This window comes from Pogoniulus pusillus, chromosome 17 (genome assembly GCF_015220805.1).
Source record: "Pogoniulus pusillus isolate bPogPus1 chromosome 17, bPogPus1.pri, whole genome shotgun sequence".
Lineage (NCBI taxonomy): Eukaryota > Metazoa > Chordata > Aves > Piciformes > Lybiidae > Pogoniulus > Pogoniulus pusillus.
In genome coordinates, this window is record NC_087280.1 from 4841931 (window position 1) to 4868073 (window position 26143).

The following is a 26143-nucleotide window of genomic DNA, read 5'->3' on the forward strand; positions in this document are numbered from 1 at the left end:
AAGCGGGTACAGCTCTAGACTACCCGCTCCTGGCCCGCCCGCAGCCTGATCGACCCACGGGAGTGGGGTCTGGCCCCACCACTCCCGCGCCGCAGGCCGGCCCGCGGCTAGGCGCCCCAAGACGGCTCCGGCGCCGCTGCCGGGAAGTTGGCGTGAGGCGGTGCCCGCCGCCAAACTTTCTTCGCCGCAAAAGAGCTCCCCGCACCCTGTCCGCCAGCACGGCCCCACCGGAGTGACAAGAGGACCCCACCGGGCCGCCCAGCCCGCCTCCCCAGGGGCGGCTCGCCGCGGCAGAAGGGCGCACGACGGCACCGGGAGGCGGAGGGGGATTCCCCAGCGACACGCAGGGCCGCAACGGGGCACGGCACATACCTGCTGCCAGCTCCGCCGGCGCCCGCGCAGCCCCGCTCCGCCAACCATCCAGCGCGCGCCCCGCGCGGAGCCGCCGGCGGCAGGGGGACGGGGAACGGCCCGCGCGCGCCCGCGCGCTGCCTCGCTCGCGGGTCGCCTAGGCAACCACGGGCCTCGCTCACGGCGGTGCGCGGCGGCCGGGGGGGGGGGGGAGGGGGGGCGGCGGTTTAAAGGGGGCGCGCGCGCGTGCTCGCCCCCTGTCACGTGCGCGCCGCCCACCCAATGGCGGCGGCGGACGGAGGCGCTGGAGTACGGCGGCTGGGGAAGGTGAGGCGCGAGAGGAGGGCGGGGCGGGCTGCGCCCCCCGCCCCCGGCAGGTGCCCGCGCGGCAGGGGCCGGCAGGGAGCCAGCGCCGGCCCCGGGACGGGGCGGCCGGGGGGAGTCCCCGCGTGGGGGGCTGCGGGCAGCGGCGGGAGGGAACTCAGTGAGAGGGGCAGCTCCGGTCCGAGGGCGGCGGGGACTGGCGGCGGCCGCCGGGTAAGGTGCGCCGAGGCTTTGCCACAAGACTATTCCTAAACTTGCGCCTGTGGGTTCTGTGCCTTGTTTTGTTCCGTAGGCACCAGGATTACGTAACCGCGCGGAGAGAGCAGCTGCACGATTACTGGGGGCAGATTAGAGATTACGTTGATTCAGCAGATTGTCCTGTGCATGTCTGGGAAAGATTACACCAGCAGAGTTAAGAATACCCATTTGCTGTGGTAAGCTCTGGTTTAAGCAAAACAAATTAACGCAATGCAAAATTAAATGAAAAAAAAAAAAAAAAGAAGTAAAAAAATGGCCCGAGGTTAAGAAGATGCTTTAAATAGACTAAAAATAACAAGATTGCAATCAAAGTTCCCACAGTTCTCTCCCCTGTACCCAGCATCAGTGGCAGAGCTGGCATCAGGCAGCCATCAGCTAGTCCTGTCAGGATATTTAGCTTCCAAAAAAAAGCAAAATTAGTATTATGAGGACTAACTACATGAACTTACTGATGACAAGATAAATAGCTAAACTCAGTAGTCCAAATTCAAGTTGTAGAGGTTCATTTTATTAAATGTCCATGTTTTAAAACCTCCTCATGTGCCAATTTGTTATACTGACTTTGTGAGTTCTGATTTCAGGATCTGACATTACTGTTGAGAGGGACATTCTGATGGATGCAATCTACCACTGAAACAGGAGTAAAAAACATTTAGAAAGGGAGAGTTTAGGGAAGATACTTAAGAGCAAGAGAGCTGTAGAAGAGAAGTCAGGACACAAAAGTAGTATTGAGAGAGTTGTCTTTAAAGTTCAGTAGTTACTCTTTTAGTGCAACTGCGTTTTTAAATGTATTATTTCTCCCCTCACGTAAGTACACCCAAACTCGAGACTGAAATCTATCTCAGAATTACAAATACGTAATATGACTAGAATAGTGACATTTGACAGAAGCCTCAGCTGAAGTGTCACTTTGCCAGCTTCCATATGAATATCTCTCACAGTCAAACTGGAGTTTCAGGTGAGAATTTGCAGTTGCACAAACTCCTTAAGTCTAGGAGTGAAAAGTTCCCCCTTCATTTTAGTGTAACGTCTCAAATTATGATTTGAACATCAGGACAACAGTTTTGCAGCTGGCTTAGTATATAATTAATCATAGACATACTTCAGTGGGTAATATCAAAATGTCAACCTCAATGCTACAGTAGGCATTTCTAAAACAAAGGGACTCAGTCATTTGTTGTCATTTCAGAAAACTCTGCATTTGGGAAGAGTTTTGAGCAACTGTATTCAAAAATCATACCTGTCAATCACAAGCATGTTGAGACTTGTGAGCTGCTTGGCATCTGCTTTAGCATCTCTCTTTCCTTGGGGTCCCTTCAAGTTGCAGTTGTCCTATCTTAAAAGAAACTTAGCATGCAAATTTGAGATACACGTTGTCCTTCGACAAATTTCTTGTAATACTTCATCTTGAATTCTTCTTTATCAACATCTCCATTTGTTTCAGGCACTTGGATGGATTTTTTCATGATATTTAATGATTGTTAAAATCAGTTACAAGCTTCTTATGGTAAGGGTGCTAGAAGTTACCACCTAGAAAAGAAAATAAACAAACTTCTTTTAGTGAGACTTCAGGACAGTTCCCGGCTCTCAGAGAAAATGAGGCCCAGACTACTAAGTGCTTGATAAATATCAAGGACACATCTCAGAAGAAAGTTTTTAATTAGCCTGCTAAGCAGATAGTGCAATTAAAAAAAAATCCTTTCATTGTTTTTCACATCACAAATATTTGACCTCAGTATTGGGGCTTCTGGATTTTAAAAAAGAATACATAATGTACTGAAATCCCATTCTTGAAGACTGCTTTAAGGTGCAACTTAATCTAAATGAACAAACAATGTATATTTGAAATAGCCATGTGACTGAAATGATCTTTAATTTGGGGGAGAGTTTTATAGAGAGATTAATTTTAAGAATGTTTGAATAGCAAATAACTATGAAACAAAACCCAAATCATTAATTCAGGGCTTTCTTTTTATCTGCCTGTGCTCATTAAGACTTTCAGTTATCTTTTGGGGATACTGCATCTCTTGGATGCTTAGCACAGTTAGCCATTAAAAGTGCACAAAAATAAGTAGCAGTAAGGATTCTGGTTTAAGTGTATGGGGAGTAAATCACATAGGTTCATCTAAAGACAAATCTAATGAGTTCAAATTACTTATTCCAGCCATTATGGCCAGACACCAACACACATGTTTGCTAAAGAGCTGAACCCATTGTAGTTTTGCATCCAAGTGCCCAAATTGTCCATAAATCAAAAAATTGTCCAGTTCCCCCCCAAAAAAGGAAAAAAAAAGATTAAAAAAAAGGAAAAAAAAGTTCTATTTCCCCTAAAATCTTAATGCCAAGAAGCATGAAGGCATACGGATTTTCTTGTTTGGCTCACCTTTAATCTGTGGTTTCCCTGGCACACAAAACTAGTCCCCCAGTACATCCATCCTATATGCAACATTCAGTGTGACACACACGTGTGACAGAGCTCATGTTTCACTCAGCAGGGTATTTGAACATGCTTTAACAACATCATGATTTAGGTTGTGGTTAACTCTGAACAGGTGATTTTTTTTTTCCTAAACTGAAGCCCTTGTTAATGCATTTGGAAATAAAGACCTTCAAGAGCAGTTGAAGAGGCTGAAATAGTATCAGTATATACCAGTATACACAAATTACCTAACTTAAGTGTAAAATATGTGATCTTTAAAACCATGTATTGTTGTTATTACAAGCTAAGATGAAAAAGATGTGGGGAAAAAGGGTAGTCCTACTCTAAATAGGGGACAAGGTGCATTTAACATACTGATGCAGTAGCAAGATATCAGCTTCCTCTAAGGAACTTGTTCCTGGATCACTGGATTTGAGCACCTCCTGAAATGTTCAGCTTATAGCAGTAGCAGCACCAGAGAGACAGTGAGATGCATAATAACAGTGAAATGAAGGAAAGGAGATGCGAGATGTCCTTTTTGCAGCAGCAAAATCAAGTTACTTGTCTGTTCAAGGACCCTTACCCTAATTAAATCTGCTAAAGGAACTAGGCTGAAATTCAGGTTATATATCCTACTTATATGTTGTGTTTTGCATGCTACTGGATATTATTCAGTTTTGTGGAACATCCTGAGAAAAGGGAAAGTAAAATAAAAAGGAATCCTTTAAATCATGTTGTTGACTACTACATATAATACTTCTACAATTTCTATCTACTGCATTATGTGAATGTTTTGAATTCAGCAATAAATTCCAGTACTGGTAACCCAAGAAACATGTGCAGATGATTCTGTGAGCGTAATGGGGTGTTACCCTAATCTGTACTTGGCCGATACATGCATGTTTGTCTTTGTTGCAACCTCACCCACATTGCACTCTGTCGGTTGGAAGCCTTTTTAACAGCATATAGAATCCAGATCTCCAGTGCTAAAAATAACCATCTCAAAGATGATTTCTTTCTTTTTAAATCAAGATCTTATTTCTGAAGTGAATTAGTTTGTTTCTTCGTGCCACATGCTATGTTAACTGCATTTGCTCTTGTACACAAAGTAAGCAAAGTTGCCTACTGACCTTGCTCTCACAGACCAGTATCACGGGGAACTGCCATTTCAGATTTTCTGGTATGGACAGGACACTTAAAGAACTGTTTGAGGTCCCATGAAAACCAGAATTCTCTGCTTATGCATTAAGTACAAATGCATGATACCTTTTGAAATGGGCCTCTACAGGAAGCTGTGTTTCTATTACAAACAGCTGAAGTATAGGCAATGACTTCTGGTAAAGTTTACAGTTTATTTTATTTAATCATTTAATGTGGAAAAAGCAGTTCTCCAATAGAGGACAGTTTGCTTAAATATTTACCTTATGTACACTCTGAAGTATAGGAAAGAGAGCAAACATTGAAAAATAAGATTATGCCAGGCTTGCTCAGTAACTTCTTTGGCACAGTAAACCTGGACTACTCCTTACAAGAAAAGAGAATATAGCAAAGTTAGATGGTTATGCATTCAGTATGTCTATAGAGTAAGCTTCTTTTTAGCACTGTCAAGTGGAGCTTGGTCTCTCCCCAGGCAGAGAGTCTCTATTCTGTATTTTTAAAATAATTGTGTAAGTCTTAACCTTGCTAAATTCGACTAAATTCATACCCTGTATTACTAACTTCACCTGGCATCCAGACATGAGAACCACTCAAGTAAAGCACACACTTTCTGAGAAATTACAAATTGGGAAGTTTGTGAAATGCAAGACTTCTACCACCAAGACCTTATCTGACTGAATACTTAACCGGTCTGAGGACTGGCTCAGTTGTGTGCACTATGTGTTAAGGTGCAAGTGTCAATTTAATTAGCCAGGAACCGTAATTTAGATTGTCTCAAAGCATCAGGTATGAGCATTCTCAATCAGCATGACAGTTTGAAACAAATGCTCCTTGTTTACATGTCCCTCAATGTGAATTCGGTTTTATCCCATAGCACTGTCCTTAGGAGTTCACAGAACTTGACTGCAGACTCCAATGTTTGCCATTGGCTGTGAATTAATGGAATTTACATGTAATGTAGTAGTATGTTACTGAAAAAGTACAACAGATGTCTTAGCAGCAACACTGAAAGAAGTGTTTCAGCAGCTTCAGGGGGAAAGAAGTCACTAGGATTAAAAAGTACATGATAAATCTACATGTTTGTCTTTAGGTGCTGTTTTAGAAGAATAGCCTCTGACCAAGAATAAAAATTGTTGTCGGAATAATATGCGAACAGGTAATTTCTTCCAAGTCTTTACTTGGATGTGTATCCATATACAACTGGAATTCCTTACAGTTGCATTGGTTTTGACAGCTGCTCTTTGGATTGTCACAACTGCTCTATAGTACTGCCATCACTTGCTAGTCAGCTAACTACAGTTCACCAGTCAGCGTTACAAATTCAGGAGAGGTTTATCAGCAGTAGTATTTCACAGCTCAGGACTGATTAGCATAAAGTCTAAAGTTGCACGTAAGTGAGGAAGCACCCATGCAACAGCCTCTTTGTCTTCTGACAGTTCCTACTCCACCCCCTTCCCTTTTGTGTTTAAGCAGACTTCAGGATTAAGGGAGTCTGTAGTATTTTAGCCTCTGGACTAAGCAAAACAGCCAAGTCCATGGATGATCAAGGCTGGCTTGGTTCTTTGGGGGTTAACGTGGCCTCTATTTATTTTTCTTGTTAGTAGATGGGACAGTCAGGCTACAAAAGTTGAAATGCAACAGACAAGATAGTTTAGGGATAGGCCTTCATGCCCATCTTCAAAGAGTCACTGTGAGTCAGTGTATTTAGAGGCTCGTATTACCTCTCCACTTGTTAGAAAGAAACACCTTGTTTCATTCCCCTTCACTTCTCCCTCCAAAATTTGACTTATTCTAGAAGTAATTTTTCTGTTCTCTTTATTTAATCTCTCACATGGAAAGATACATCTATATATATTATGTAGAATATATGTTGATATATTGAGTTTCTACAATTGTATTAATTGAAAAGCTAAATCTTTAGGGTTTTTTCTAATTGCCAATCATCACTTGACTTGTTAAACATTTCTATCTTGATTATGGCAGTCTGAATGTAATATACATTTGACTTTCAAAGCATACCATTTGCATTTTCAGATTAAAATAATGTATTGACTTACCTCATGAAAAATCATAACACATTCACCAATGCTAATGTAATTGGGTTTTGGCTTCTATGGAAACCCTTCTGATTCTGCAGTGTACCCTTTTGCATCTTTGACTATAACACTGAAAGGATAAACTGTTGCTATCATACTTTTCTGTCTACAAATACAGGGCCGTAGCTTTCAAATTTAATCCAAACTACTGCACTTCAGTCAAGTGCCTACAGACTAGAAGAATATATATTTTTGTATTGTAGCAAATCCCACTTCTAGTGGTAACTAACAATGTGCCTCTGTGTGTGCATGTTAAGCAATCCTAAATTTACTTTTCTTCTCTTTTGTAATTCCATCATCTACTTTATCCTATATTACTCTGGTAGCAAAGTGTTAATACACAAAATGGAACTTATGAAATCACACTTGGATGGAACTTGGGCCACATGATCTATGTGGATACAGAGGTTTCTTCACATACCTCATAACTGATAAAATTCAAGTTACCATTTTCCCTTAGCACTGGAAAGAAGTTTAGCTCTATCCAAAAAGAAATAGCCCATAGAAAAATTGTCTGTAATTACAATCAGAAAGGTTTCAAAGGCTTCCTAAGCACTTTTTGTTCTCTCTGTCCACCTGTCTCACTTTCCTCTAATAGGCCTAAGAGAGTGCCTGAGGTATTTTGCCAGAAGTCCCTAGTTGGGTTGGAAAGATGGTCTTTAATACACGGATCACACCATAACAGTAAGAGAATCATTATGCCAAATGCTTTGAGACCTGAATGACTTCAGGCATTTAGTTTTTCTTCAGTATTCTACCAGTAAGCCAGTGTGAGCCAGGCCTATTTCTGCATAAAGACAAAGAAATGAAGTAGAACCATAAGACAGTATTTTAAACTGAATTTCTCTGAAGGCTTTCCACGATCTGCCTCAAGAGATTTTTCTATGGGGCCTATCTTCTATCATCTTGCCTTTTCATTTGGTAGAATTTAAACACCACTTAACTGCCTCAGATGCTTAATAGAGCTAAGAGCAGGTCAAAGTTGAGAGTTTGGCTTTTTCTCTCTCAATTCTTATAATTGAATAGAAATCCTGATACTCTGTTCATGTGTTCAGCACTCTTTCTTCATTTATGGAAGGATGTTTGTAGGTTCGGTTTAATTAGTGTCACAGATGTTCTGTTGTAATGTTTGAATAGACTAAAATCAAATGATTGATAGTTACTATTTTAAAACCTACCTGCCTGGTTTTTCCCCCTTAACATTTTATTCCCACTGCAATTAGGAATCATCCTAATTTTAAAAGTCTTTTAATTGTGAACTTGTAGAAAATGAATTGCCAGTAGACAAGCACAGAAAGCTTGAAAGTCAAAATACATTTTCATCAACTTCTCACAAGGTAGGGCAAAATACACATAGCTGTTATGCCATATCCTGAGCCAAAGCAACGAGGTTAAACATGAACAAGAATTTCAGCCTTACCTTTCCCTTCCTCCAGCTCCCAAATTCAGCTGCAGACATGCAAAAACATTGAGTTACCACTTTGATAACATGAACAGAAAACTTGATTCCTATTGAATCCTATGTCAATATGTTATCACAGAAGTGGAAGAGTATAAGGAAAGATCACAGAATCAACCAGGTTGGAAGAGACCTCCAAGATCATCCAGTCCAGCCTATCACCCCTAGCCAAGATCATCCAGCCCTAGCCAACCAACTAGACCATGTCACCAAGTGCCTCATCCAGTCTCCTCTTGAACACCTCCAGGGACAGCAACTCCACCACCTCCCTGAGTAGCCCACTCCAGTGGCAAATCACTCTCTGTGAAGAACTTCCTCCTAACATCCATTTATACCTCCCCGGCACAACTTGAGACTGTGTTCCCTTGTTCTTAGAGATGAGTGGAATTAGTAGACAGTGTCCTAGAGGATAGCAGGATGCACATCAGTTTTGTTGCACAGGGTTAGAAATGGCTAAGCTTTTCTACTGTCCTTAGAAAAGTCAAATTACTTTAGATGCAAAGCTGTAGAAGCTCCCTCTGGGGAACACTGTCTTATAGCCACTTTCCAACTTTTTTTTTCTGCAGGAACAAAGAGGAAGTCTTTTTCCTGAAGGAAAAAGAAATGTATTAAAATCTAGCTTCCTCTTAAACCATATTTTGTATAGAACATGTCTTCTACACATAAATAGTGAGACAGAGGAATTATTATTTTCAGAACTTCTGGGAGAAACAATAGCAAAGACAAGATCTAAAGTGTGAGGCAACACATGAGCCTCACACTTGTGATGTCAGAAGACTGCTCTTCTTTATTTTGAGATATAGTAGTTTCAAAAGACTGAAGAACTATTTCAATATGTATATACATATAACGAGTCAGTGATACACAAAATGTATCATAAACATATTCAGTTCAACTTCCAGATTTACACTGCTTTCTAAGAGTGGAATGGTGGAGTGACATATTGTTTTAAGCATAAAATGACAAATGCTGCTACCAATGCCTACATTAGTATCCTATATTTAAGGCCTTAGAATGCCTAATTCTGTCTAGCACACAAACAAGTCATACAGTAGGACTACTGCATTAGGAAAAAGCCTTTTAAAGATCTTTGGGAATTACAGTGTAACAGGCAATCTTCTAGGTAAGTGACACTTCATAAGCCAGCTCCTTCTTTGGTTCATAAAAAAATGGAGTGGAAAACCTGCTAGTGTCCAGCTCTGATATGATTTAGTTCTTAATGCAGCCTGAAGCAGTCTCAGAATGTCCTAGTCCACACCTGAGACTATTCTGGGTTTATCTACTGACTCCCATTCTCTCACAGAAGCTAGCTCAGCTAAAGATAGTTTGTGCCCCTGGAACACAGCAAACTCATATAGGTCATCATGTGAATCACTGTGCTCAGTACAATATATGGTTATGAAAGGCAAAAGAAGTTATGGAGAATTCCAAAGTTTCTGTCATTGGAAGAGAGATTTTGCATTTGTTCATATAATTTAAGTGTTTCACATCTGATGTGGTGATAAATTTGTCATCTTCTTCATACTGTTACATGAAATGATTCTGCAGGACGGTGCTATATGGTGTTGGCCTGTACAGCAAAGCTTTACTTGTTCATAATGTGTTCCTGTTTGTGTGTGGTGGTTTGTTTTGCTGGGTTTTGTTTTTTGAAAGGAAGCCATCCCCACTCCCCAAAATTATAATGTAGATCTCCTTCTATTCTATAAAAATACAGATGCTTCTGTTTTTCTGTGTTTCGGTCTTATTTTTAAGATCATGAAGAACTCTGTGGCACCAGTTATGGATCTTTTTGTCTAAACGGAGGGATTTGTTATATGATTCCTACTGTATCCAGCCCATTCTGCAGGTCAGTGAAATTGAAGTTTGTGTGTTCCAAATATTGGACAGTAACTTCTCCAGACTACTTCTGCACTTCATTTTTTAAAGAAGTTACCGTTAAAACATGAGATAAAGGAAAATGCCCATTACCTATGGCTGTTCCAGATTCTGTAATTCATGCTCAAGTTACTTGTCTAGCTTGCAGAGACAAGGAGAGAAAAATACACATGTATACTTGTCTGACAGGTACAAGAGTACTCAGTTATGTATGTGTTCAGGAAGATACCTACATTTAGAGCCCTATTTCCTCCCCTCCTTACAATATAGAAAGGAACAAAACACCCTTTGCCTCACGGATGATACTGTAAGAAAGGCAAAGTACCTTCCCAGTTTTTCTCACAGATGAATTATGTTGCAAAACTTGTGGTAACATGAAATGGCCTGATCTGTGCAAAATGAAGAGTCACAAAAAGGAATATAATCTTTTCAGAGGGAAAACAGAATGCAGTTCAAGACTTACTGTGTTCTCTCAATCTCACCGCAGTCTTCAAAAGGCAGCTTTACAGCAACAGCCATTCTTCTTTTGGCAGCCCACGTAGCACTCTGAAAAAGAAGCACTTCTGGCTTTGCATCTGGATACATTTCCTACAAAAATGGAGTAATGCTTTTACTTCCTCACTTACTAAGACTTAAGAAGACGCTAAGTTAACTGTAGCTCTTCACAGTCCTGCATTTACCAATTCTGAGTTCTCATTCATCAAGAGAAATTGCAGCCCACTTAGCAGGTTTGCCTAACACGGTAACAGCCATTCAGACAGGTATTACATACACGGGAAGGATACTACCTTTTCTTCTCCGGCAACTCGTGCTTCCTCTGCAATCTTATATTGCAACTAATGATAATTGGATGAAACAGGTGAAGGAAACAAAACCTTTTCTAAGATGTCTGATTAATGTATCTCCTTTATTTGAGACAGTTCAGTTTAACCATTTGAACTCAAGCACATAAACTTGTCTAATGAGAAGAGGCAATTCTGTAGTAAATGCTCACTGAGAAGTATACACAGCACATCACTGTCCCTAAACAATGTCCAATGTCACACAAGGAAACAGATCAAGAAGTGAGGATAAATCTTGGAAGTGCTGGATGATGATAATTGCTGAATCTTGCAAGCTTATGCAGCACAAAATTAATACTATGCACAGAAAAAGTAAAACATGTTGAAATAAACTTTTTTGTTCCTGCAAAGAGATCTCATAGTATTAATATTAAAATCTATATTAAAAAAGAATGTTTAGACTAAAAAGCATCACTTAGACAATTTCCAAGCACTTCCTTGACACTTGCTGGACTGTGAAATGAGGAAGGTGTATTTGATGCAATAGCTGTAAAGCACAAGTAACAAATATTCAGACAACTCATCCTTCAGAAGCACAAGCTAATTGGTGCAGATAATTTCCAGTTAAGAAGTGCAAATTATTATTCAGGTACTAAAGGACTTTATAATCTGCTGAAACAGAAAAGTAAGACTTTAACAGCACTTCTATGATACTTAAGCAATCTTACTGCATTTAACTTAGCAATTTTTTTCCTTCTATATCTAGTGGGTTGATTATGAAGTTATATCTGTTTAAATAGCAGCATTCTATTTAAGCATGTCCTCATTCTAAGCATGTTCCTTAATCAGTCAGAGAAGGCTAATTATAGATGAGAAAGGTTTTGTTTACACACAGATATCTTTGTAATCAGCAGTGATGTGAATAGAAACAACAGGAAAAAAAATGCATCACTATTCAGCAGAATTCAGAAAAATATTTGGTGCTTTGGAACTTTCAGACTGGCATCATCACGCGGTTGTGCAGAGTTGCTTTGATGCAGATTTCTGCCAAATCCCACATAAAGCTTCCAAGTGTTCTCATATAATCACTTCCCACCAACAGAAAAGGTCCATCAGCTTTCGCACCGAAGATTGAACGATCGTTAGCACAGCATTGATTAAAAGGTGGAAATGGAGCAAGAAGAGACTAACAAACTGTAAAAACACCACCAGACACATTTGCTTTGACATGCTGCTTATTTACACAGTTGTGTTGTGCTAAACATAGTCCAGATTACCTGATGCAACACCACTGGCAGTCACCTCACAGTGTAACAAGGAAAACGGCATCATTCCTTAAATACGTACTGCGTAGCACGCTAACAAATTAAGAGACACTGCTTGCTTTTGAAATGTCAGTTATTTTTACCATGCAAATATTGAGACATATAGACACAGACAAAAAAGCTAGAGATCCAAAAGAAACACAGCTTCAGCTGACCTCCCTCCCTTGTGCAACATTAGCAGATTTTAAGTAACAGCTGATGTGTGTTAAAACATGAAGTTGCTCAGCTGCCACATTCCCTTATTCCTTTCCTAACAATGAGTTAATGGTCTCAGCAGTGAAAAGGTGCACCTGCCACCATAAACAAGATGAGCTTCAAACCCAGGAAAGCTCAAATGTACTTAATAAACATGCAGCAGAAGGGAGGAGGATACAAACACAGCTGCTTCAGGTATATCATAAAACATGAGGCCTCAGCACCTGATGTGCAGCTGACTCATAATCATTAATTAATACAGTGCAGAATTAAGTGGAGATTCTTTTGTCTGAGGGGAAGCTTTGTTACTTCCATTTTGTCTTACACATGGCAGATTTCTGGGAGGTTTCTGTATTTCAGATGAAATACAGGTAGTGCAAGACAACACATACACCTCTCCTCTTCTTCTCAGGGCAGCACACAGAAAATAAGAGTGAATGCTGTCCTCTGGAGGAAGGGATCGTTTTCTGCACAGGGCAGTGCATTTAGACTAAGTACTACAAGGAAGGCAGACCTCAGAAATCTCCCTGAAATTCCTGTGTATAGATAAAGGATACCTCTACTTCCCTCTTCCTTGGCTTCTAATACAATCTGTCCTCCACCTTTCCTATACTAGTCCAACAAATCCTGTGCAAACATCACTTCATATATACCTCATCCTTGTCTGGCTCTTGCTCTGAAATAGGTACTTCATTCTCTTCTTCAACTGTCCCCACTAATGATATACTTCTCTGTCATAAGCCTTCAAAGATACACACTGCAAGAAGCCAGTGAAGGGCTTCCCACTCATCTAGACTTCTTTCTCAGCATCCAGTTGCCTCAGGCTCTTCTGAAGTTAGTATTTTTCAGTTCTGGTTTTACCTTGAAAGGCAGGACAAAAGTTAGAATACAGTCCGTAAGTATAGACAACAAAGAAAGAAGTCAGTAATTAGTATTTATTTTTAATGGGACATAAGATAGAAAATGGAACATTATCTTGAGTCGCTGCATTGAAAGATTCTGTGGATTTCTTAACACATGTTAGGTGTTTTGTCTCCAGCACAACTCCTCCAGTAAGTCTGCATATTGCAGTTAAGGCTGGCTCACCTCATTCAACAAGCCTTGTGGGTGCCTGTGCATGCCTGTTGCAGGCATCTAGAAAAGCAGAAATCCAGATGCCTTTCTGAAAATCAAAGTTTCTAGTCTCATGGCTTTCCCTCCAAACATTTGAAGGCTGTTGGCTTTCAACTCTGAATGAATCAGAAATTCGAATTTCTTAGGGGAGGAAAGACCTTTATTCCATCCAAAAAAAATCAACTTTGAAGTGCTTCATAGTAGGACCAACTACAATCAACAGAAAGTACATGTGCTGCAACAGCAGGTTAACATTATGCAGATGATGTGCAACAGCAACACCTGGCCTAGTGACCACAAGACTTGGTTAGTGCAGCTCCCTCTCACTATAGCCTAGAAACAAGCTTAAACCCTTTTGCACTCGTACATTCAGGTGCAGAAGTACAGTTGCCTGCCATATTACAGCTGCAAGTATGTCATGCAGAACTTGCACTCTACCTGCAAGCATGCAAGGTAACAAGGTAAACCAGAAATTGCCACTGAATAAGGCTGTGTATAGTAAGACCTCTAGGATACACTATACAGATACCATCAGTCAGGCTTATGTCCACAGCCCACATTTGTTAGAGACCACTTTTCTGGCTTGCTTGTAGTCATCATGGATGCAGTAATACTGAAGTGACTGGAGCTCTGCTAATGAACCAGGATAGGCAGATCTTGTGAGAGACTTCTTGAAGCCTGCTTAGCTTCCCTCCTAGCAGTTTTAGCGAAGTACTTACAGTACTGCTGGATGCCTTAAGCATCAGTTGCTTCTGTTTCTTTGCAGGACTAACATAGTCCTTCACCTGTTTGCACCTTGGCACTGACAACTTCATAAAAGTTTATGCAAGCCAATATTTAAATATCTGGATTTTCAGAAATGCCTGAAGTGTAGCAGAGCTCATTGATCAGCTCACGTTAGCTCTAATTGTGTTCACTGAAATGTAAGCAAGGAACACCTCATCTCAGATATCCTATTCCTACTAAAACCTTCATTATTCTTAGGTTATAAAGCAGTATTTTCTACATACCATGGAATCACTTCCAGATAGTACATCAACAGGTCAGTCTAGAGAAAGCAGCTGAATGGCTTTGTAATCCCTAATCTGTTGCAGACAGTTAAAGAGATACTGACACATCATGGAGACCAAGTTTCTAAAACTTGGTTTTGTTACATCTGTGTGCAGTCAGTAGGTTCAACATGAAGTTTTATATGTACTGTTTTAGAGTAGGTCTTTTCCCTTTTGCTATAATCTTGGGTTCATATTTGCTATAGTGTTACCCTTACAGTCTTAGGCCTTTAACTCCCTTCCCTCTTGAAGACTTGTGACTATCTTAAGCATCTGGATCTATTTTCTATTTAACAGACAGTTACAATTCAGTGACCTTTTTGATAGATCTCAATCTTTTCCCCATGATCTTTCACAGAGCACAAGTGTGCTCCAGTGCACTGTTCAAGCCAACTCACTCAGGTGTATGGCAATGGTTCTCTAACCCTGGCCTTTTACTCTTATCCTATATGCAATTTCCTTCAGACAGGAGTGTCTTTTCTTTCTTCTGCTTCATTTTTCTCTTTAGGCTACTGACTTACTCTTTTTATGCTCATTCTCTAGAACTTTTCTATGAGTCTTAATTTGATGCCAAAACCTATTTGTTTTTTTCTCCCTGTATCACTTTAGCCATGCATTATTCTCTGATTTTCATTGGCATTCAAGAATACTTCTATGAATTTTATATTCCATTTTCTATCCCTGTTACTCTATTCAGCTCTTCAAAGCACTTCTCTCTCACTTGCTAGAGAACAATGCTCCACTCAAACTATACTTCTATTCTTATTCTACAGTATTTCAGAAATAGGCCACTGAAATGCCTCTGTACTTACAGTAAATATCTGGAACATTATCTCAAGCAATCAGAGCAATCTGCCTACCCTTCCTTCTCACAGCAGTCAACAGAAACTTCAAAGTCTCACATTGTCCTTAGCAAATGGTGGCTGTTTCATCAATTGCACAGCCTCAATATAGGCTGATAATTATTTTTCCCTAGTGTCTACATATTCCATTTTATTTCTGAAGGCAAAGAATTAAAAGAAACATTAGTACTTCTTTGTGCAATATTTTTGACCAGTAATAATCAAATAGTGGTCCATGAGTCTATGGAAAGCAGTGCTGGGGGTCACATCAAGCATGCCTGTGGGCATGCTCACTGTGAGCCACTTGTCTTAGATATGCTAGACATCCTTTCTTGGCAGTTTCTCTCCACTCTGCCTTCTCGTCCCCCACCTAAATTGTACCTTGTAGCTGCCAATGGCAGTTGAGTACTTCAAGTATGTTAGAGTTCAGCCCATTTTTCTCAGCTGGAGCCTAAAACTGCTTATGTCACAGATTATTACGCCTTCAGAGCCAGAAATAGCAAGAAGGAGCAAGATGTTTAGCAATACAAATAGAGTGAAGCAAATTTACATACATAAAAGATACATGCAGAATGTCGTTACTGAATGAAGTGCTTTCTATTTTCTGTAATGCAATAAATTCCTCAGGAAAATTCAGCAGAATAACTGCAAAATGTAAGACAAATGAAGATTAGTTTAGCTTCAACCTACCTTTTGAGTCTAAACATATTAAGCTTTAATTTATTGACTTTTAATAAAATATCATACCATTTTACCAAAGGAAAATACCATATTCACTTAAATCCTTTCTTCAGAAGATGTTTTCATATGCTGGATACAAAATAATCATAGTAGAGAAGACATTTAAATAGGTCTCTCCAAGACAGGGTCATTCACCAAGCACGTAACATATACTGGCATGAATTATCACACTGCATAAGCTACTTCTGCACTCTAGGGTGTACTGTATCTCCATGAATTCCCATTTTCTTGATGTACTTAGCTGACATACTAGCTCTTCAACAAAGCCATCTAGAACAGTAGAGGAAAACAAAAGCATGCCTCCTGTGAGAGCCAGTGGAACGACACGGTTAACGCTGAAGATGGCATTTTAATTATTTACATCTGCCAATAGAGGAGGCAGATTGAACTGTGAGGTACACTGGTGTGAAGTATATTGCTAATCCAATTAACGTATTAACAAAGATATGGTTTAATATAAGAAAAGTAGTAAGGATCAGGATGTGAACTTGATGCACACCATGCCAATTCCCTTTTTTCTGGAAATGAGGCAGGTGGAAATTCCATACTAAAACTTGCTGTGAAGCAATTATAAACATTAACTATGCCATAACAAGTTTTCTCCCTACTTAGGGCCAAAAGAAGCCTTTGTGCTTTCTATGTTAGATGAGAAATTAGCATCTAATTCAAATATAACTTGTTTTCTCAGGTGTATTGAGAATTACACAGGAGCCCGTTGTGAGGAAGTTTTGCTGCCCAGCATCAAGTCCCAAACAAAAGGTGACCTGTTCGCAGCTTTCTTGGCTTCATTACTTCTTCTAGGAGTTCTTGTAATTGGAGCATTCTACTTCCTTTGCAGGTAAAAGTGCTTCAGAGTGCTGAAGATATTTAATCAAGTAGAAATTTCTTCTGGTAATCATGTACTAATCATCTGAGTGAAGAAGCATGTAATGAATTATCCATAAGGTTTAGATGGTTATTAAGCATAATTAATGTGGATGTCTCAACCTGTTGCTTGTAATAATTTGCTTCCTGGCTTGTAGTCTTCTCAGTGTCTTTTCTAAGCTACTCTAGTTGTTTTGTGAAAAAATACATGTAGTACAGCCGTTTCTGAGAGATTTTCCAGTCTACCTAGAGGTAGTGCTAACGTTTCAAACATGAGTCAACCCTTGTGTTGTCCAAGATCTGAGAAGTAGAAACAAATTACTGAAGCGCTTCAGGATCAGAAACTGTTCCACGGGGTGGAATAGGCAGCCAAGCCAATTAGTGCCATAGCTCTCAACTCCTTTACAGCTCCCGGTTTAGAGACAAACTTAGTCAAGAATCAGCATTTGAGAATAGCCCTATGTAGACATTTATTGACTTACTAACAGCTAGAACAAATCGGGGGGCGGAACATGAAACATCAGCTCTAGATGGCAGATGCTGCAGAGTTGCTTTTAGTAGCACTTTAGGCATATCAGGACTTCAAATATAAGCAGTTACTGGGATCAAGTCAACTATCTGATGCAGTTCGTATATTAGTACACTTAGACCTAACCCAAACAACTTTAGTGTCTTCAGTTGTTTTCTGCACTTGTGGGTACACAAGTCAACCTCCTACATTCCTTCTTGGGTTTGAAAGTTCCTTTTGTCATATACTATTAATATGTACTTATGCCTTTATGAGGCAACTTACTAATCCCTATAATTCTTATCCATCAGAGACTTGCAGTTCTTACTCTTTCTCCTATGCTGCATTTCTCCTCGGTTATGATAACCTGAGGTTCTTGCAATTCTGTTCTTGCTCTCCCATAATCACATTGCCAAATCAACCTCCCTGATCAGTGCCTTTCAGTGAGCGACCTTTGGAATAGCTGGTCTAGTTTTACCTCAGCTGCTGTCATGGAAACCCACTGAAAGTCAGTTTTTGCCATAGCTGAATATATTTAGAAGGGATAGAGAACATTTGATCAAACAGTGTTTGTATAAAACAACCCAAACTTGCAGAGGATACCCCCCAATCATTTTAGATAAATGAATCCTTTCTTAGCAGTGGAATGCCATAGCAGCTGCTTGCTAAAGAACGCTGGCAGATTACTATAAAATTATTACAACAGAATACAGCTTGAATTGACTATGAAAGAAAAATTAATGCCAGTCTCATGCTGGTGAGGAGAGTATTCTTTAGCAGTAAAGCTCATTTCCGAGAAGGAAAAAAAGTCTTCAGAGAGCAGAGAACTCAAAAAGTTATGTTGAAAGATCCCTTTCCTCAATGCATACAGCAAAATTAGAGGGAGGCTGGAGACAGAATCTACCAAATTTTATGGTTCAAGAGCCTTGCACTGCAAAATACAAAAGCTTAGAGTTGCAGCAATGACAGGTCTTTGCAAGTCTTTTATTAACCTCGGGTACTCTATTTCTTTATAGGAAACCAGTTTATTCAAGGTTTGCCTAACTGGCAGAACAAGTAGTAGGGCCCCTTTACTGCAAAAATAAGCATGGCAGCAGCTCCATTTTAGTGCAGTTTCCCTTGAAACTATATTACATACCAGACTAGCTTGGGAAATCTCATAAACCCATGAACAACCTCTTGAGTATAAAGCAAAGAACATATTTATCTAAACAAAGCCTTGTCTTACCTTTGCATTCAGAGGCTGATGGAGCACAATCATCTGCTACAGAACTTACTGCAAAAGAAACATTTTTTATGTAAAATCCTTATCTCTTGAGTGACCAACACTAAGACATCCCTCTTCAACATACGGAAACAAAGATTATTGCTAGCAGCTGTGATTAATACTAACAACTTTTTTTTCCTGAGATTTCATCTACCACCTGCATTGTAGTATTCTGGAAGATGGTAGAACTGGGTTTGTAAGGGTTAGCTGAGAGTTTGTGTCATCCTCCACTTGTCCTCATGTGAAGCCATTAAATTGTGATGAGAAATACTCTGCTATTAAGTTTCCACTATTACACTTTATTGGTAAGCATGTTTGATCCAGAATCGAAAAGCAGAGAGGCTTTTCTCTTCTGTTGGTTTTTGAAAGCACTTCTTTGTCTCTCTCAGCAGAGGACTCTGATGGAGATTCAGTATAAACACGAATGCAATCTGGAGGGATGCAGGAGAGGAGATATTAATTGGAATTCAGGATGCAAAAACTGAGTCCCCAGAATTTATAAAATCAGTGCTCCCTGTTATTGCTTACAGCCCCTTCACAGTGATGTTTTCTTTATCTCAGGCTCCTTGGGGCAGATTTCAGGACCAGGCATGTGCAAGCACATCCAATGCTTCCTACAAATAAATCCATTCAGCGTACAAGGGTAGAGAGGAAGGATTTAATTGCTCATACGTAGTAAGAAGAGTAAGCCATAAAAGGGCTACATATAAAAAGCTCTAGGTGAACGGTGGGAAACAGTTCTCTTTCTATATTTAACTGAGTCATCACATTTTTATAAGCTGAGGGATTTATTTTTTCTGATCTGCCAACAATCTGCTGTTAAGCTGATTTCATCCTGTATTTGATTATTTACTAGGATTCATCAAGATGGTACAGTTTGGGGAAGCAAACTTATAAGGAGAAGGAAGAGACAGAACCAAAGATAATGACAAAACACAGTAATTGAAATGGATAGAGAGTGAGAACGATGGGAAGTAGAACAAAATAAAAATAGGAGAAAGGAAGTGAAGGTCTGAATGAAAGGAACAGCAACAAATGGAGGGAAGAAGTGGTCAAAGACTGGTGATGAAAAAAGGCATGTTAAAACCAAGAGCTGCACAACCTGTTAGCAGAGCAGTGTATGGATATAGCACAAATCCAGATCTATCTGCTCTCTCTATTGAAACAAACACTCTGTCAACAGATGGTACTGATGAAGCCTATCCTTTTGACCTGAGGAAAAGAGCAGAGTGTGCAAAAATCCTTATTACTATGTTGTTAACTGACATTTTTGTAACTGGTGTATTTTCCTACAAGCTATTTACCTATCCACAGAGGTCCACCCGGCTTTCCTTCTCTGGAAACATATTGTGGAAGGGTTACTAGAAGAAGAAAGGTGATCAGTTAGTACAGCTCCACATAAGCTAGACTGAATTTAAAAACAATACAGAGGCCTGCATACCACACACGCAGCTTAGAGGAATACAGAAAAACCTAGGGAAAAGTAAAATCAATCTGCAGTACACTTCTCTTTAAGTCCATGTTGAAATACCAAATTACCTACAAGGTAAGGGTACATAAATGAACAGGAACTCAGCCAGCCAAAACAGGGTCTAGGAAAAAAGACATTTGAGCTGGCCAAGACAACAGACTTTGTGGAGGAGTTGTATCACCACAGGACACAAACTGGACAGAAAGGAGAATAGACATCTGCTCTCTCACGAAGAGTCATGAGCTAATTATTATGAAAACAAAGAAAAAAGAGAGAGCAAGAGACCAGCTCTACTTAAAAGATCTATTTCTCCCCAGGAAAGTGTGGAAAATATCACATTATTTATATTTCACTTCCAGATGCCAGGGAGTTAATAATAAATTAAGTAATTTTGTGGTATCTACCAACTGCTTAAATAAAGCCCTGATAAATCAAACAGGAACATTAAGTTCAGGAGAAAAGTTATGTATCTTTGAATGCTGTTCCTGTCTCTGATCTCTGTTTTTCTTCCTCAGAGATGTGCTTCTCAAAAATGCCAAGTATTAATTTGAAAGTAATTGTGGATGATTCATGTCACTTTCTTCAGTGGAAGCACCATACAACTAGTTTGTCTCTTGATAATTTATTTAACTGATAGACTTTTTCATTCTGTGTGTTTCTTGGGATTCCCCCCCTTCTCCACATTTCTTATGGTCAGGAAAGCTTCCATTCCAAGAACAAGTTCTTCAGAGTATGGTGCCAGCCTGGTTGAAATGACAAGCTGCAACAGTGAGTACATTTAAAATTTAGTGATTGGACTCCATAAGAAAGGCAGAGACAAAAAGTTTCTCTAATTAAAAGCATGTGGTTTGTTTTTCAGAAATAATAACAGAGTAAAGCATTAGGAATAGAAGAATGCAGAGCAACCCTAGAAATACACTAGATGCTGAAAGCAAGATGAGAGAAGAAAGACGACTGGAATAGGAGGCTTCACTTAGGTGTTGGAGAAGACTGCAACTAAGACACAAAAAGTAGCACTTAATACAGTTTCTGCCTATTTTTAAAGATGTATCAAATTATATGGAAATTACTAATAATTTGTTTGCATTTTGTACAATTTTTCATGACAAGTTACTGTTTCCAATAATGCACAGCTAGCAGCATGAGATCATTTTGGGTTTTACTGCACATAAAATATGAAATCATCTTTTTGTCACTCCATAGAGAAGAAGAGATAATGGTATAATGGTAGGGGGTTTAGCATCAGGTAATTCTATGAAGTTTCGATAGGATTGTCCTTTCTCATATGATTGCCCCAGAGAAGTTGAAGTCTATTGTGATTCAGGCTTCCAAATTTATACCTGAGATACATGGCCAGAATTTGGCTTGCTTCAGATACACTTACTAAATGTAGGGGGAACAAAAAGTACCTTTCTCCAGCTAATACTGACTCCTTGGGGTTGTTCTAAATAGCAATACAACACGAGGCTCAGGTCACAGTGACAGTGTATTGGGCATGAGATTTTAACTCAGATTAAAAGGAAAAAAAAAAGGAAAGAGATTGGTAATGGTTAAAAGAGCTTCACTAGGCAGAATATTTACCCTTTTTTGGTATATGTCACTGCTGTTATACAATACACCTCCCTTAATGGTTTTATTTTTGTCTTGCTATCTTCAGAAAATCTTGCTACTTGAAGAAGACTTACACCTTAACTGAAATTTTCTAGTTGATATTTCAGATACTAGAAGCCAGAAATTTTACTCATCAGGTCCATTTCTGACACAAAGTATAATCCAGACAGTGTCTTGTCTGAGCTGCCCTCTCTAAAGGTTTATTTTATTCACATAACCATTTGCTGATCACACCAGTATGTTACACAACCCTACCTAGTTGCTTACAGGATTCTCTTACTCAGACAAAGAGAAGCCAGATGACATGGTCCACCTCTGTTTCTGCCTTGACAACACCAAGAGATTGTCTGGTTAGAGGCACAGAAACTGAACAATTTTCTTCTCATTTCTAGCACTGGAGGTTGAAACCAGCAAAACTCAGGTATGATTCCATTAAGGCATATTACCTAGCAGCTCATTATATGGGATTTATAAGGCTGTATTGAACAGAAAACGGAGAAAATGTCTAGAATTGAAAAGGGAGAAAATTCAGAATACAGATTTCTTATCTCTCAAATAAACAATCCAGAGATCTATGTAAGTATAGGTGCAAAGAAAATCTTGAGTAAGCTTCTATTTCTGAGAGGTATTCTACATGCTCTAGTGTCAGATTAAAAAGTGTGTATTTTATATCAATGTAGTCAGTATGGGAAGACAGAGGAGACATGCTGTTACAGCATATAAGGTAAGAAGTCAAAGAGAGAACAGTCTTATAATAGCTACCAGAAAAGAAAACAGAAAAATACATTACCTTCTGAGGACTCATGTCAGAGACATTAGATTCAACATCAAAGCTCAGCATCTGAAGAAAGATACTGAGGGCACCAAATCAAGTATAGGACCTGATCCAAAGATAAAGTCATATGAAGCAGTAAACTATCATTTTCTCCCCAAATGAACTCATCCTATACATTCTTTTCTGGACTTCAGACCTTCAGCAGACACTCTGGAGGGAGTTGACCGTGTTTTAAAGGCTAGGAAAAGTAAAAGTGATTTTTCATCACACAGAGACATGCCACTGGGAGTTGTAGCCGTACTGACAGCTACATTAGTATCAGTATGACCTAAAGTACTTTGCACCACCTCAGGGAAAACGAATGACTCCCATGTGTTATTGTTCATGAGACATTCAGGCTTAATGTTCAAGTTTTGTGCACTGTTCTCATTGAAGGAGGAAAAGGTGTGTGGTCATCCTAAACAGAAATTCAGGAAGGAAATATTAGTGGAGATTTTAATATATAAATAGACTGAAGTTGTGCTCTACCAACTCTTAGACAGACATGGAATAGTTATTTACTGTTACCTACCTTGTTTGCATTATTCAGGAAACAATTTGTACAGAAAGTGGGGATGAATAAACCCCAACTCTTTAAATGTAAACAACCTGATTTATGAGGCCATGTTATTTTTGAAGGAAACCCCACTAGAGATTGAAACTGCTTCTAACCCATTGCATCTGAGAACATTTCAGCTTCTAAAATTACTTTGGTTCACAAAGTTCATGAATATGACATTCAGGTCAAAATGAGATCAGGCTGCAAATTCATTTCCAAGTGATCTAATGCCACAGAAAGTACAGGGTAGCCAACACTACATGTAATTTGATAAAACTGTACAACATTCTAGCAATGCTTGCTTATGAAATTCAGCAAGTAGACCTGTGAGCAATAAAGCTAAAGAAACACCAGTTCCAGTGTATCAGATCTTGTGGCTGGAGTCACTGGAGTCTCGTGTATGTGCGCAGGGATGAGTAATAAGGTCTGCCTTCCACATTTTACTCGTGTTTTCATGAAACACAGGATCTCATGTCTTCAAAACCGCCCCACCACCAGCTCAAAGAAACCCACAAAAGACCTATTTCCTAGCACGCTTCACTCTGATTACACAATAATTTACTATAGCAGTACAGCAAAAAAATTATACCTGGGGGTCATGTTGTCCTTCCAGCATGCTGTAGTAAAGTGTTGCAAAAACCTTTTGATCATTAGCAGAAGGAAATGCAAGCCATGAACAGGAAATCTTTTGATAGACCTAAGTGGTTGCTCATAGGTTACTCAGTATGTAACTTTCTATCCATAGCCCAAAAACTGGAGCAAAGTCTGAGAAAAAGGGAAGGAGAAATGACTGTTCAGAAACACCCAAGAGCATTTCCCTGCGTTGCAGAGTCTTCTTACTAGTATTAAGTGGGAAGACCAACGATAAGTTCATTTGGTAGCACTTCCTATTTTAATTGACCTTTCGTATTGTGCAACTCCTGAAGAATACACTGCGTTAAAAAAAAAGCTTCTTCCTGGACTTGCATGTTCTAAGAGCAGTAGAAGGGCACTGACAGCCTGACTCAGTTATTTGAAAATGGAAAGCAGTGAAGAAATGGGGGAAGAGAACTTATCACAACAGAAACGGTGCCCATGCCGTTGTTTTTGTTGGGTTTGGACTAGGAGCTATCAAACTGAGCAGAGTCCAAGCAGCCAGGGAACGCAGAGTTGACCTGGAAAGGACAAAAACTCCTGTGACATGTTCATCATGAGCATGTACCTAGAAGAGACTGCCCAAGCAGAGGGAGAGCCTTAGACAAAGGCAGTTATAGATTTAACATGGGATGCCCAACTCTTCTGCATTAAAAAACATCACCTCCTTAGGTCTTTGGCATTCTTTCAGACTTAAAGGACATCAAGCTACCTCCAGTGAAAAACAGACTGGATTAACTAGGATAAGAGTTTGCACTTGTACTATGCCCCTTTTCAAACCCAGGGATATTAATGAAGATGTATGTCTTGGAATCTACTCGGGGGTTAAAAAAAACACCTGGAACTAAAGTGTGTTACAGTTCTCTGTGAAGGTTTTTTACATTACCAGAATGCATACATACCTCTCTCTGTTATAATGGCTTCTGTTGACATCTGCATACTTAAGAGATGGAACATTCATGTATCAGAATAATGAAAATAATCCAGACAAATTATTTGCAGTTAAAGTTACTGAAAAAAAGTGCTGCTTAAGAAACTACTACCTTATTTCCTGGACTTCAGTGGAAAATGAACAAACAAAACCAGCCGAACGTGCATGTCTGAACGTTTCAGAACACCTAAAATAGTTTTCATCATTGCATGTAACAAGATCTGCTTGTGCTTATCCAAAGCCTGCTCTTGCTTTTCTTGGGACTGGAACCTGTTCAACATAATGTGTGTGTTGTGAGAGATCAAATTTCTGACAGCAAAGGGCCAAATAGACATTTTGTGAAATACAGATAGACAGGTTGCCACTCAGCTCTGTCTCTGCAATTGACACCCCATGAAACCTTCAATCAGGAGTTATTCCTGTGAGCAGCTGAGGGCATGTGAACACAGCCTGCAGCTGCAGAACCTGAAGAAAGACAACGCTGACATTTTCACCCCCTAAATTAAAACTATAACCCATTTCTGACATTTCTAAATGCACACCTATATGTAACACTTAAACATTCTTTTCCATGTATATTAATGTATATTACAGTATCACAGTATCATCAAGGTTGGAAGAGACCTCATAGATCATCAAGTCCAACCCTTTACCACAGAGCTCAAGGCTAGACCATGGCACCAAGTGCCACGTCCAGTCCTGCCTTGAACAGCTCCAGGGACGGTGACTCCACCACCTCCCCGGGCAGCCCATTCCAGTGTCCAATGACTCTCTCAGTGAAGAACTTTCTCCTCACCTCCAGCCTAAATCTCCCCTGGCGCAGCCTGAGGCTGTGTCCTCTTGTTCTGGTGCTGGCCACCTGAGAGAAGAGAGCAACCTCCTCCTGGCCACAACCACCCTTCAGGTAGTTGTAGACAGCAATAAGATCACCCCTGAGCCTCCTCTTCTCCAGGCTAACCAATCCCAGCTCCCTCAGCCTCTCCTCGTAGGGCTGTGCTCAAGGCCTCTCCCCAGCCTCGTTGCCCTTCTCTGGACACGCTCAAGCATCTCAATGTCCCTCCTAAACTGGAGGGCCCAGAACTGAACACAGTACTCAAGGTGTGGTCTAACCAGTGCAGAGTACAGGGGCAGAATGACCTCCCTGCTCCTGCTGGCCACACCATTCCTGATGCAGGCCAGGATGTCATTGGCTCTCTTGGCCACCCGGGCACACTGCTGGCTCATGTTCAGGCAGGTATCAATCACCACCCCCAGATCCCTCTCTGTCTGGCTGCTCTCCAGCCACTCCGACCCCAGCCTGTATCTCTCCATGGGGTTGTTGTGGCCAAAGTGCAGCACCCTGCACTTGGAGCTATTGAAGCCATCCCCTTGGACTCTGCCCATCTGTCCAGGCGGTCAAGGTCCTGCTGCAGAGCCCTTCTGCCCTCCAACCCAGCCACATCTGCCCCCAGGTTGGTGTCATCTGCACACTTGCTGATGACTGACTCCATGCCCTCAT

The 26143-nt window shown here is 40.2% G+C and overlaps 2 protein-coding genes across 10 annotated transcripts in view; one reads left to right on the forward strand and one right to left on the reverse strand.

Annotated features, from left to right (window-relative positions):
• The window catches only part of TMEM266 (transmembrane protein 266), a 108873-nt gene extending 87994 nt beyond the window's left edge, over positions 1–20879 (reverse strand). For 3 of the 8 annotated variants that reach the window (XM_064157329.1, XM_064157330.1, XM_064157322.1), the window contains exon 1: positions 373–468. The gene's annotated coding sequence lies outside the window, so the exon portion shown is untranslated. Of the gene's footprint in view, positions 1–372; positions 469–2173; positions 2468–8026; positions 8056–10403; positions 10529–11999; positions 12015–18587; positions 18636–19930 lie in introns of those variants that run through there. The other 5 variants (XM_064157325.1, XM_064157323.1, XM_064157326.1 and 2 more) reach the window with 5 other exon arrangements.
• Positions 592–25013, forward strand: NRG4 (neuregulin 4). Of its 2 annotated transcripts, XM_064157339.1 has the most exons (7): positions 595–678; positions 968–1109; positions 5601–5666; positions 9818–9911; positions 16676–16825; positions 20795–20865; positions 20957–24885. In XM_064157339.1, the coding sequence occupies exons 3-7, from the start codon at positions 5657–5659 to the stop codon at positions 20971–20973; spliced, it is 342 nt and encodes a 113-aa protein (XP_064013409.1). In that variant the 5' UTR covers positions 595–678; positions 968–1109; positions 5601–5656; the 3' UTR covers positions 20974–24885. The 2 variants fall into 2 exon arrangements, with proteins under 2 accessions (XP_064013410.1, XP_064013409.1); XM_064157340.1 differs by lacking the exons at positions 5601–5666; positions 9818–9911 and having other exon boundaries at positions 592–678; positions 20957–25013.
• The last annotated feature ends 1130 nt before the right edge of the window (positions 25014–26143 follow it).